Source organism: Mixophyes fleayi, chromosome 7, assembly GCF_038048845.1.
Source record: "Mixophyes fleayi isolate aMixFle1 chromosome 7, aMixFle1.hap1, whole genome shotgun sequence".
In the NCBI taxonomy this organism is placed as follows: Eukaryota; Metazoa; Chordata; class Amphibia; order Anura; family Limnodynastidae; genus Mixophyes; species Mixophyes fleayi.
In genome coordinates, this window is record NC_134408.1 from 38,347,263 (window position 1) to 38,358,720 (window position 11,458).

Sequence of the window (11,458 nt, forward strand, 5' to 3'; positions counted from 1 at the left end):
CGTCCATTCCACTTCTCATTACAATAATCTTACTCTGCAGCCTTAAATATAACTTTCTTACTGGTGTGGTTCCACTCAACTCCTTCTCTTCTACAAACTGCAGCCATCTTGCTCTGTAAGGCTATCTACACAATGGAAATTTAGATGCACCTGGGCAAAATGAAGGCGCATGATGGGGTGCTTTTTGCACTGCAGAGTGGCCATTTTCCACTTTATAAATTACCTCTTTAGAGCATACATCCCAACATTTAAATCAGGAGAACCCAAGCCTTGTACCGTTCCACGCACACATTGTTTGGCAAAACTCCACCCACTGTGCAGGAAGCGGTGCTCATTTTGAGATCCATGAACTGGGACTGTACTGTTGAAATTGGGACTGTTGTAAGATAAACCACAGTGCACAAAGTGCTGTATAGTAAAACATTAAAATGAGAACATAAAACCCGGTGAAAGGACCGGTCTTATTTTATTTATTAAATAATACAGATATTTAATAATACCTTAACTGAAGAAGAGATTCAGGAATCTTGTGAGCAGATCTGTAGATTTTTACACAGGTAATAATTGAATGGGCTCTCCTGCGTCTCATCATGGCCCCTATGTCTTAATGCTATATACACAAGTGTTTAAAATGTTGGTTTTAAAGTGAAACATTTAGTTGCTAAATCACCGATATAAAATAATGAATGAAAACTCAGGACTAGCAATTGCAGAGTGTACAAAGGCTACTTGCAGGTCTCTGTTGATTACTACCTACCAGTATTTCTTAACAGAGTGCATTTAGTGGATCTCTCCCCAGGATCACAGGTGCATGCAATAATAGGATGAAGCAATAAACCACCTGGGAAGAAAATCCGTAAACCATGCACTGCTGTAGAGGGATGTGTATATGACTTTAAATGCACTAAAGGAATTTGAACTGGTGGGAGTGTCTACATTAAACCAATTATTAGGCACATCATCTTGAGTGATGTAGCATATATATAGCACTCTCAAAAGTGATGGTTTATGTCTCATTGTTGATGGTATTCTCCCCTCAGAGAGGCAAAGCACTGAATAATCAAGTTTGGGAGATTTTTTCTCTCCTTTTAATAGCATTTTATTGATGGGGTGCTCTAATAAAGGCACTATGTTTTGGATTAAGATCTTCTCAGATCCCAGGTAGTTATCCATTTTTGCTGCTGCTATATCAAGATATATATAATTTCTGTGTTTTGTTTTTTAGGTAGGTATAATGTGTTTTACTTTTTTTCTTACAGGTTTTTATTTATAAGCTGTTTTTTGCTTTTGGCTGATGCTGCAGATTTTCTGGACTTCCAAGGTAAGTGTCTTTAGTAGTGGCTGTGTATCTGCTTCATAGTGTGTGAAGGATGGTTATTTTATCAGAGCTGCCAGCTGTTTTAGGTTCTAAAAATCAGTTTTTCTAGATCTTTACTCCTGGAAATGTTTGCTCACCATTTAAAAATAGGACCTGACCTATACTACTCTATATTACTACCTATATATTCTTATATGCTGATAACTATAAACTGATAAGATTAAAAAAACAAGCTTTGCTATTATTAAATTGCTCATTGAGCTTGCAGGGCTCCAAGTTCTGCTTAGACTGTCATATGAGTGTTTATGCCAATATGTATTGCAGTAGGTTGCTACCCATAGGATGAGAAGTGGATGCTCATGTAAACTAGTGTACAATACTCTGTCTACAGTCTGCATTATTTCTATTTTCCTCATTAATCTCTAGTTATATCCATCTTGCACCTTTCCTATGTCGGCTCTAATGTGGTGCCAGTCCCCGTTTCTAGAAAGTTAAAGGATAAACAGGTCTGCAGACTGTAACACCAGCCCCAATACACAGCAACTATTTTAACAAGTAATCCTTATTGCAGTTACTTAAGGCAGCAGGAAGTTTTGAACCCTTGCCAATCCAACAGCTGAAAAATATCATAAGACAGGCAGTTTTCTGAAGCGTCGCAGGACATAAAGCAGGCTCTCTTGCCTTGAAAACCAACCTGGGAACTGCATTGCACATAAATATCTCCCATATATAGAGCTCTAGATTAGTCTTGAGGATATTATAATATTTCTCCAGCACTGTTAAATCTTAATGCATTTCTCATTTGAAAATAAAATTGGGCCTTGTTTGCTTACTTGCATACTGCTATGGAATGTCTAGGAGACCCCTGAAGAATTTTGGGGAGTTTTGGATCCCACTTCACTTTAGCCTGACATGGACAGGATGTTGATGATATGGCTCAATGTGAATTGGATTGTCATGACCCTATTATGCAATGACATGAAGGGCTTCACCACGTCATGGGGGTGGGACTGTGATGACTCAGATTGCATCACCACACGTTCTGCATTTGTCTTGGAACTCTCCTCTAGGAGGTCCAGAAAAGTATGGTTATATAACCATCTGTATCTTGCTCTATACTAGTATAAATCTCATATGTACTTTGAAAGTTGGCTTCTTTATGGGTCTCTTACAATTCTAGGCTCTAGAAACTTGTCTAGGTTGACTTGCTGGTGCCCTAATCCTGACAGACCCTCTAGATACTTATTGTATTGTCAATTGTAGAACTCCCTGTTACTAATGTGTTTGGCTAGCTAAGTTCCAGTTGTGAATCTATAGGTGAAAAACCCTTTTGACTTAAACTTATTGCTATTTAATCCTACATGCCTACTATCCAGGAATGTTCATGAGACTTTTGAATTTAGTGTAGCTCTTGCTGACCCACAAGACCAGATCTTTCTCCTGGATCCTGCTGACTTCCTAGTGAAGTAGACAGGACTGGGGACTCTGAGTTGCCACAAACTGCATTATTTTGACCTCTTGGAGCAATAACTCCTCCCCTCCATGTTCTCTCAGAGGGGACATCTTTACAGTTGGCAAGTATGACGTTAATACATATTTATTCTTGTGATATGACCAGCCACTGCTGTTCTCTGCATTGGATACATATCTATCCAACAACTGTATGTCTTATCCAAGACCATTAAAAAGCAAATCTACCTTGTGCAAAGCAACTAAGTATAAGTTGCAGGAGGGCACATATGAGGAAGCAAATGTGTGGGATAAATAAGATGAACCAGTTCAAACCTATGTGAACTGCAATATCTGTCAAGGCTTCACTTTACAGATCAGTTTGACTGAGTCCAGACATAACTGAATAATATATTCTAGGTTCCACTGTGTGCCTGGAAGATGGGATTCAAACCACAAAACCTAAAGAGATTCACCAGCGTTCTTGGCAAAGTCTTCATGTTGTAGGTAGGAGAACACTTTAATACATTCTTCTGTGTGTGGACTATGGCTTCTATTTGCTTGCAGTAAGGGTGCATGGATGGGGATAGGAGGTGTTCCATGACACAATGTCCTATTATATATATATATATATATATATATATATATTAGTTCATCTTGCTGTTATACACCTTGAAAACTAAGTAGTGTCTTACTTCATGGACAGGACTGTGCGAGAAGGGGCACCAGCCAGGGCGTAAAGCTGAATTGGCAGGGGGGAGGGGGGGCAGGATTGTAACCAATTTAACTTAAACTTGGGCAGCAGTGTTCCTTCCTGCACCAGCTCCAAAATAGAGTTATGGCTCTGCTGCTGGACATAAGCTTCCATAACTGGTCTGTTGGACAATGCAGTGCATTATCTCATATGACTTGGCCGTTCATCAGGACTATAAAAATGGTATATATAATTCAGGAAATTGTTGGGCTAAAACGTATCGGAACGGGAACTTAAAAATCACAAGCAAGAAGGAAGAAATAAAGTCCTCATTTAAGACCCTATTAAATCCGTTTAAACGGGATGGTTGGTTTTAGGAATAATGTGGATGACCTATACACAATGGAGGCCGACACTTTGTGGACTGCATTGTTAACAACGCAATGGTATAAGGTGCTTTTTGCCTCATTTTTCCTTCGTTCCTAGTGAAATGATAGACTGAGATCTCCTAAATATTGGTGTAGACCACGAAATGGATGTCTGCACTGTAGGTGATGGCGTTCACTTTACTGGTCTACTGACTTGTGGCTAATACCACTTTGAGCATCCCTACCAACAGTGCAGAGTATTTCAGGACACGAGCATGATGATCTTATGGGAGGTAGTGAGGAGTTCACTCAGTCAAGCAATACCACCCTCTAGATCAAAAACAAAAATTGCTTCAAATAAGGAATTAATGCATTGAATCCACTTTGTTGGACAGTATAATCTGCATTTATACTGACAGTCAGTTATGCGAGGGGAAATATAGGGAAATGGTAAGCCACATGGTACTGTTCGGGCACAGTGCTCTTTCCATTGTCTAACTCAGAGCAATGATAGGAGGCTCCTGTCACACTGCAGTAAGAGTGTAGAATGAATGTGCATGCAACATGTTATAATGGTCAGATGCACTACAAGTTCCATGACCGTTTTAATGTATATAGTGGTAACACTATTGAGACATTTAATTGCCACTTAACAAAATACTAATCTTACTGAACAGATTCAGATGGACTTGAAATGGAGGCTTGTGATATCCATCCATATGGCAACCTGCTGACTATTCCTGAGAGATGTGTCACATATGAGGTACTAGTAACTTGTTGTTTTTTTTTTTTTTTTGCTTTCCCCCCCCCCCAATAACTATAATCCTTATTTTGGAAATGGATATAAAGCCATTATGCATTTGTGCCTAAACAAGCTACTGTACATGTATCATGTGTCCTAGTCTTCATAATGTAGGAAACTCCCAGCTATGATGGCTGTTCTCATATCTGAAAGTCTACGAAACCTCAATTGGCATCTACGCTAAAATCTGGTTTGAAATTACCTCCCTTGGTGTAGCATCTTGGTAAATGTCATACTGGGGGCTGATATTTGTATAATAAGTAGGTATTGTAGCTTGTGTAACAAAGCTGCACACTTGTGCTTACAGGTATTGGATAAGAGTAAGTGTGACTCGCGCCCCCCCCCCCCCCCCACGCACACCCATATGATTACTTGGCAACAGAAAAGCTCTGAATTCAGATGCTTTCTAAGCATGTCTGATAAAGGGGATGCCAGAATCGGAGTAGTGCTTGGCCAAGCCCCACAATAACCCCTTTCATGGGTAGGGCAATGCAATAATAATCCCAATTTCTTGCAGACTGTTTTGCAAGCAAGAGTTCTTCTATTTTCACTAATGAACCCCTCCCTAAAATTATCTCTGGAGTGTCTTTTCAGAACATGAGGATTGGGTTTTTGATTCCATGGATTGCCTTTCTGGTGTACAAACATAATGCAATGCTGTATTTCTAAGCAAATACAAACTAGTGTGGTTTATACAAACTTTTATTAATAGGAAGGAAGAATGGCTGCCTACATATCTCTTGAAGAATCCATGGGACAGAGGAGCCTAATCTACAGGGTCAGTTGTGATGAACAGTCAGACTCTGCATACATGGAGCCAGTTATAGAATGTAACAAGGACTACATGATGGTAAGCTGATTTGCAGTAACTTGTATTATGGCTGCTGGTCTGTACTGGAAGTCTAAAGCAATATTTGGCCCTAGATTGTAGCCATATGTCCAACCTTCACTTATTTCTACAGTGCTAAAATGCCCCCCTTTATGTCTAATATTGACCAGGAAACATTATGAACTATGCAAATGATACTAAGAATCATGTCATGCTCTGATCACATTTCTTTTCATATTAGGCAAGACTATTGCGGACTCTAACTGGCTTTGACGACGAGGTACAGTATTGATAACTTGCCCCCTGTGGAGTAGAACACTATTGTGAGTTAATGGAACACTACAGGGAAGATGACTGATTAGAAAGCTGCAAAACCACATCTTTGAAGTGGTGTTTTTAAATCTGCCCAATCTCTTTATAACTATGTTTTATCTCAGAAAATCTCTACAGAGATGGCCATAAGAAATAAAATCTCCCCCCCCCCCCCCCCCCCCCTAATATTCCATTTAACAGCCAAGCTTCACAGATTGACAGGCTCCAGCTGTTTTGACATTCTATTGATCTTACTTGTTCAGTTCATGTCCAGTTTTACCTCCACTTACCAGCAACTCTACCTATGGTGACACTAGTGGGTATTTATGTTGATCATGATTGGTGTACTGCATGGCATGCATACCCATTAAAGTGCTACTAGAATTTCAGTCAGTAACTGCAACAAGTGGTACAGATGGGGCTAGATTTAAGTGTATTTAAGATGCATATCATTCCCTATTTATGTCAGTGTTACAGGTAAGCTAAATCTTGATACACTACATGAATGGAATTAAACCCTCAATTAGTGACATGTTTAACCATTCCTATGGAGGGTCAGCATTTTCTACTTCTGACCTACTTGTAGGTGCCTAGTACACCCCCTCCTGCATCAACCTGGATGATTGGAATCTACAATAGAACACTTCAAAAAGTCAATGTGCCCACAGCCAGGAGTCTCGGTTACACACTTTCTACTGATCCAAACTACATAATGATCCGCATTAACTTTAATGCTTATGGAATCCAAGAGATTGTTGTAAGTTTTGCTGGAGATATTCACTAGTCGTCTTCCTTTTCAAGGAAGTCCACTTGCATTATTCTAACAAAACCTAATTTTTTCTTCCAGTTTGCAAATCAGAAGTTTTATCATGGATACATTGAGTTAATTCAGGAAAAGATTAATCCAAAGATCACAATTGCTGTGAAAATTATTTGTGCCAGAGGTAACCTATTTGTATACTATTCATTCACTAACACTATGATAATTCAGTGACAGTTTGTTTATGCAGAGCATAGTCTATGTTTAAGAAAACTTAGTAAAAACAAACTGGCCAAACTATTACATAATCTTCATGGAGCATTAACTTGGAAATCTCAAATGACATTGCCCTTGCTTAAGTAACTGACTGGATCACTATTGCATTGGGGAAATGCTGTAATTGGCATTCTGATATACTTCAAGGGCTGCATGTGTGGTGAACTAGGCTTCAAAAGAGCTGCACATTACCCTTAATCTTAGATTAAACCAGGAGGTGTCTGTGGCATCCATAGGCCTGGAAGAGCTGGTCCATCTCACTAATAGTCCCTGCTCTGCCACAGAATGCCCCACATACCCTAAGACAACACTTGTACTCCAACTACTTGCATGTTGCTGGGGTGTATGGGTGAGGTCACTTGGCTGCTCACCACTGATCTAGATCATGCTTCCATGAGGAAGGACACTAGTAAGGAACAAACATGACCCTAGATAACACTCTTTAGCTTGTTTTTATTACAAGTGTATCAGAACACACTTTCATGCCTAATTCCACTTTTGCCAATTGTAGAAATGGCATCTACAACTTATGTCTGTCCTGACTCTTAGGGCCTCCTGTATGTAACTCAACGCATATGACCATCTTGATTCCCCCACTTGCTGGTGTCCTGCAGTACATTGAACTTGGCGATATACCAGTTTCATTAAGTGCTTCTGACCTCCAAATGCATGGCATGACCCTAGACACTCGTTATGGTGTCAACTTAAGCATTCGTATTGATCATCTTCAGGTAAATCAATCTGTGGCAAAATGGTGGGATATTGGTATTCTGACTGTAAAGTTCAAAGCGTTAAGCATCTACATTTCTTTGCAGGAAGATAAACAATCTGGGCAGAAGTCTTATTACTTGCCTTCTCTGTTGCTGACCTTTAATATAGATGGAGTAAGTGTGACGATGGCACTTAGGCCTAGCTGTTCTTTACTTCAGAGCAATCCTGGTAAGTTTTGTCCTGGCTGCTGATCTAGAATAGTCATGTAAAGTGATCAGTTTAAAAAAACCATTTCTTGATGAATCCATATTTTTCTCAACTAGTGTTTATAAGTTGCACAACAGATGGGTTTATGATTGTTCAAGTAATGGCATCTCAGACAAAACCTAACCTGGATTTGAACACAGTGACTCTAAGAGATCGTACATGCCAGCCCTACAATAAGTCAGACAACGTTATTGTGTTCCAAATACCTCTAAACGACTGTGGAACTACAATAAGGGTAAGTTTATTCTTTGCAGGTTGCTTGAATGTTGTAACATGTGGTGTTTAGCAAACTTCCTCTTTAGTTTGTAGAGGGGAAAGTCTTCTATGAGAATGAAGTCCGTGCCCTCTGGAGGGATCTTCCACCAAGGAAAATATCAAGAGACAGTGAGCTAAGGTACAATGTAGATGTCCCCTGTAATATGTATTTATATAAATGTGCAACTTGTGGATTATGCCAAGCTGTTTGACACAAGTGATCGTAAATTCTGAAGTGCCACTTATCTCCTGTCTTGGGGAAGCTTTAGATGCGTAAACCCCACACTTAACATGTTAACTTATATAATACAAGCCAATTGTGTCCTCCGCAGGGAGACGGTACAGTGTTTCTATGATGGATCTGACCATGCAGCACTTAATGTAAATGTCGTGACTCCAATGCCTCCAGTTTCTGCTAGAAATGATGGTCCCCTTTCACTTGTACTAAACCTTTATCCAGGTATGGAACTAAATAATAAAATTTGTTAGACTTGAGGCACAGAACAAGAGGGCTATGTATTTGTTGGTTTTGTTTCCCCCCCCACCCCAAGATGTGTCCTATGGAAAACCCTACAGTGATGATCAATATCCAGTTGTAAAAACCTTGCGTGATGCAGTCTTCTTGGAAGTGCAAGTGTTGAATCGCAATGATCCAAACATTGAATTGGTGCTGGATGATTGCTGGGCAACAATGTTCCAAGACCCCAAGACTTACCCTCAATGGAATATTGTGGTAGATGGGTAAGTGTTGGCTATTAAATGTAAAACCTGATAGATGTTAAGTTTTGGGCAGCATTGACCCTAATCTGCATGGATGGATTGTGTTGGGCATACAATACCTATAAAGTCCAAGGGCACCACATAATGCAATAATACCCTATTGTTGGTTCTTTTGTATATTGTAATCTAGTCTATGGAATAGATAATGACTGCACTTGCAGTAAATTGCACTTACCCATGGCAGTTCACTAGTCTCTCTGAATACAGTATGAGCCATGATCTAAGCCAATGGGAAGTGACGGGTGTTGTGGTATCTTTCCAACAGGTCTTCCTGGCAACTTTAAATACATTGTGCTCGGTGACATAACTATACATGTAATCCTGGCTAGGCTGTCACAAGATGGTGTCCTCACAAATATCTGGGTTAGCCTAACTATCTGAAACTAGACACATTCTGAGGTCAGCACAGCAACAAATACCGCTTTAGTTTTTGAGGGGAAATGTCCTGTAACCTGTCTATAGAACAGTTGTCCAGTATTTCCTCCAACTTGTATTTAAATTTTAGCTGCCAAGAAAACCAGGATAACTATCTGACAGTGTTTCATCCTGTCTTGAATGTGGCGCAACCTTCACACCGTAAACGTTTTGAAGTCAAGGCTTTTGCTTTTGTGTTGAATGACGAACCATCAACAAACTTGGTAAGTGTTGGTTTTTGAAACATTAACCTATATGTTCATTGCCTGTACACAAGGTAATTTTGACCCCAGGGTTCTAACTATGCCTTAATGGTTAAAACGTAGATGCGTGCTACTTAAGGGCCCAGTCTGTTGCACAATCAATATAGCTCTTGGATTAAATGAAGGGATAAAGCAGTCTGTCCATGTACTGCATGAGAAGAAACTCTAAACCAGTAAATTGTATTATTGGGCGTGTCTTTATAGTAATATTGTATACAATAAACTAGCGTGTGGATGTCTCTGCCAGCTGCCACATCACATTCCAAGCTATATACCATATAAGTAATGACTTCCTTTTAAAACAACAAAGCTTTCTATTTGCAGATCTACTTCCACTGTAGTGCTATTATATGCAACATCCAATCTCCAGACTCTGCACTGTGTACAAAGAAGTGTCCAATGTCCAGGAAAAGGAGAGGCAAGTAGTGTACTTGGTGAAGCTTAGAAATACACCCCCCCCTCCCCCCTCCCCCCCCCTCACCCTCCCCCCCCCCATCTTCTATCTATTAATGGGACTTTTATCTTTCAGATGAGCTATTTCTGAACAGACATTCTACATTAGTTAGTCTACATGGACCTGTTTTGTTTGACTCCACACCTGCCATGTCTTATCAAGGTAAGATGCAGCAATGCTACTGAACAGGATAAGGGCAATATTTGTTCAAGCTGTAACATTCCATTTCTTCTAGATGAGCAAGACGTTATAAAGCAAGTGACTATTGGAGTCCTGCCTGCCTTTGGTCTTGTTGCTGTGGTTGTCCTGGCTGCTGTGATGCTATGTGCCTTCAAAAATAAGTCAAAGTCTTGAACTCTGAGTACTTGTAATAAAACTTTTGGCAACAAGGTAAATACACTTGTCTGTGGCTCTTTGGAATTATGCAACATGTGGTGCATTTAGCCACCTGACCTTTATGGAGAATCTTTAGGCCAACAGACTTGTGGATGTATGGTGTGTAAGTGGTTAGCACTTCTGTCTCACAGCACTGGAGTCATGAGTTCAATTTACAACCATGGCCTTATCTGTGAGGAGTTTGTATGTTCTCCCTGTGTTTGCATGGGTTTCCTTCCAGACTCAAAAACATACTGGTAGGTTAATTGGCTGCTAACAAACTTACTTTAGTGTGTGTTAGGTAATTTAGACTGTAAGCCCCAATGGGGCAGGGACTGGTGTGGGCTCTCTGTACAGCAGTGCGGAATTAGTGGCACTATATAAATAGATATATATTTAAAACAAAAAAAAGTCTACAACAAAGTGTCTCATTGTACACCAGTTATGAGACCTAATATGACAAAGGAGGATAGTGCTTGTACCGCCAGCTAAGAGGTGACACCTACCTGTAACATTACCATTAGTCCCCCTACAGTGAACAATGTTGCAGTATAAGCTTCTGAATGCTGGATTTTTTTTTTTTTTTGTCTTAAATCAAACCTACAAGAGAGAAATTGGAGGGATGATAAATGGCATGAACAATGAGTAATTGTGCACTTGGTTATAGCAATCGCCTACTGAAATTGAGTTGTGTACTTTTGAGCTGTTCTTGGTCTTTAATTCCTAAATATGTAGAGTTGCAATTATAGAACTAGTAAAAGATATAAACTGGTCAAATAAGGAGAGAGGAAGGAGTTGTCCCTTAAGGAAACCTCTTGGATATGGGCAAATAATGCATTCAATGTTGTGGGAGAGAAGGCCCCATAGTCACCTCTACTTGGATTCCAAGAACTAGATGACTTATTTGGTGTATTATGAATGATGCTAGATAGTAAATACAGTAAACTTGTCAAACCATATACATGATAGAAAAGAGAAATGGTAGTTTTGGTGTTCCCAAAGCCATGTGATTTGACACATAGTACTCTAGATGGGAGTTATTTCTGTTTGGTATTTTACATGGTAAAAGAATAAGAGGGATCTGGGTATGCAAATTCCTATTTCTATTTATTTGAGATGCCACAGATTCTG

The 11,458-nt window shown here is 39.7% G+C and overlaps 1 protein-coding gene across 1 annotated transcript; it reads left to right on the forward strand.

Moving 5' to 3' along the window:
• The first annotated feature begins 1,012 nt into the window (after window positions 1-1,012).
• ZP2 (zona pellucida glycoprotein 2) lies at window positions 1,013-10,347 on the forward strand. The gene is made up of 18 exons (XM_075181496.1): window positions 1,013-1,161; window positions 1,260-1,321; window positions 3,188-3,274; window positions 4,507-4,592; window positions 5,344-5,481; window positions 5,702-5,740; window positions 6,359-6,529; window positions 6,620-6,716; window positions 7,358-7,539; window positions 7,624-7,747; window positions 7,843-8,021; window positions 8,089-8,180; window positions 8,374-8,501; window positions 8,593-8,782; window positions 9,327-9,459; window positions 9,823-9,916; window positions 10,028-10,114; window positions 10,188-10,347. Exons 1-18 carry the CDS (start codon window positions 1,106-1,108, stop codon window positions 10,304-10,306), a joined length of 2,064 nt encoding a protein of 687 aa, XP_075037597.1. The 5' UTR covers window positions 1,013-1,105; the 3' UTR covers window positions 10,307-10,347.
• Window positions 10,348-11,458: the final 1,111 nt, after the last annotated feature.

What these genes read in the sequence shown, in the direction of transcription:
- ZP2 (XM_075181496.1), top strand. Translation starts at nt 1,106, where the DNA reads ATGGGGTGCTCTAATAAAGGCACTATGTTTTGGATTAAGATCTTCTCA. An exon ending in TTCGTATTGATCATCTTCAG is followed by an intron (nt 7,540 to 7,623) that starts GTAAATCAATCT and finishes ATTTCTTTGCAG; the next exon opens with GAAGATAAACAATCTGGGCA. An exon ending in TGGAATATTGTGGTAGATGG is followed by an intron (nt 8,783 to 9,326) that starts GTAAGTGTTGGC and finishes TTTAAATTTTAG; the next exon opens with CTGCCAAGAAAACCAGGATA.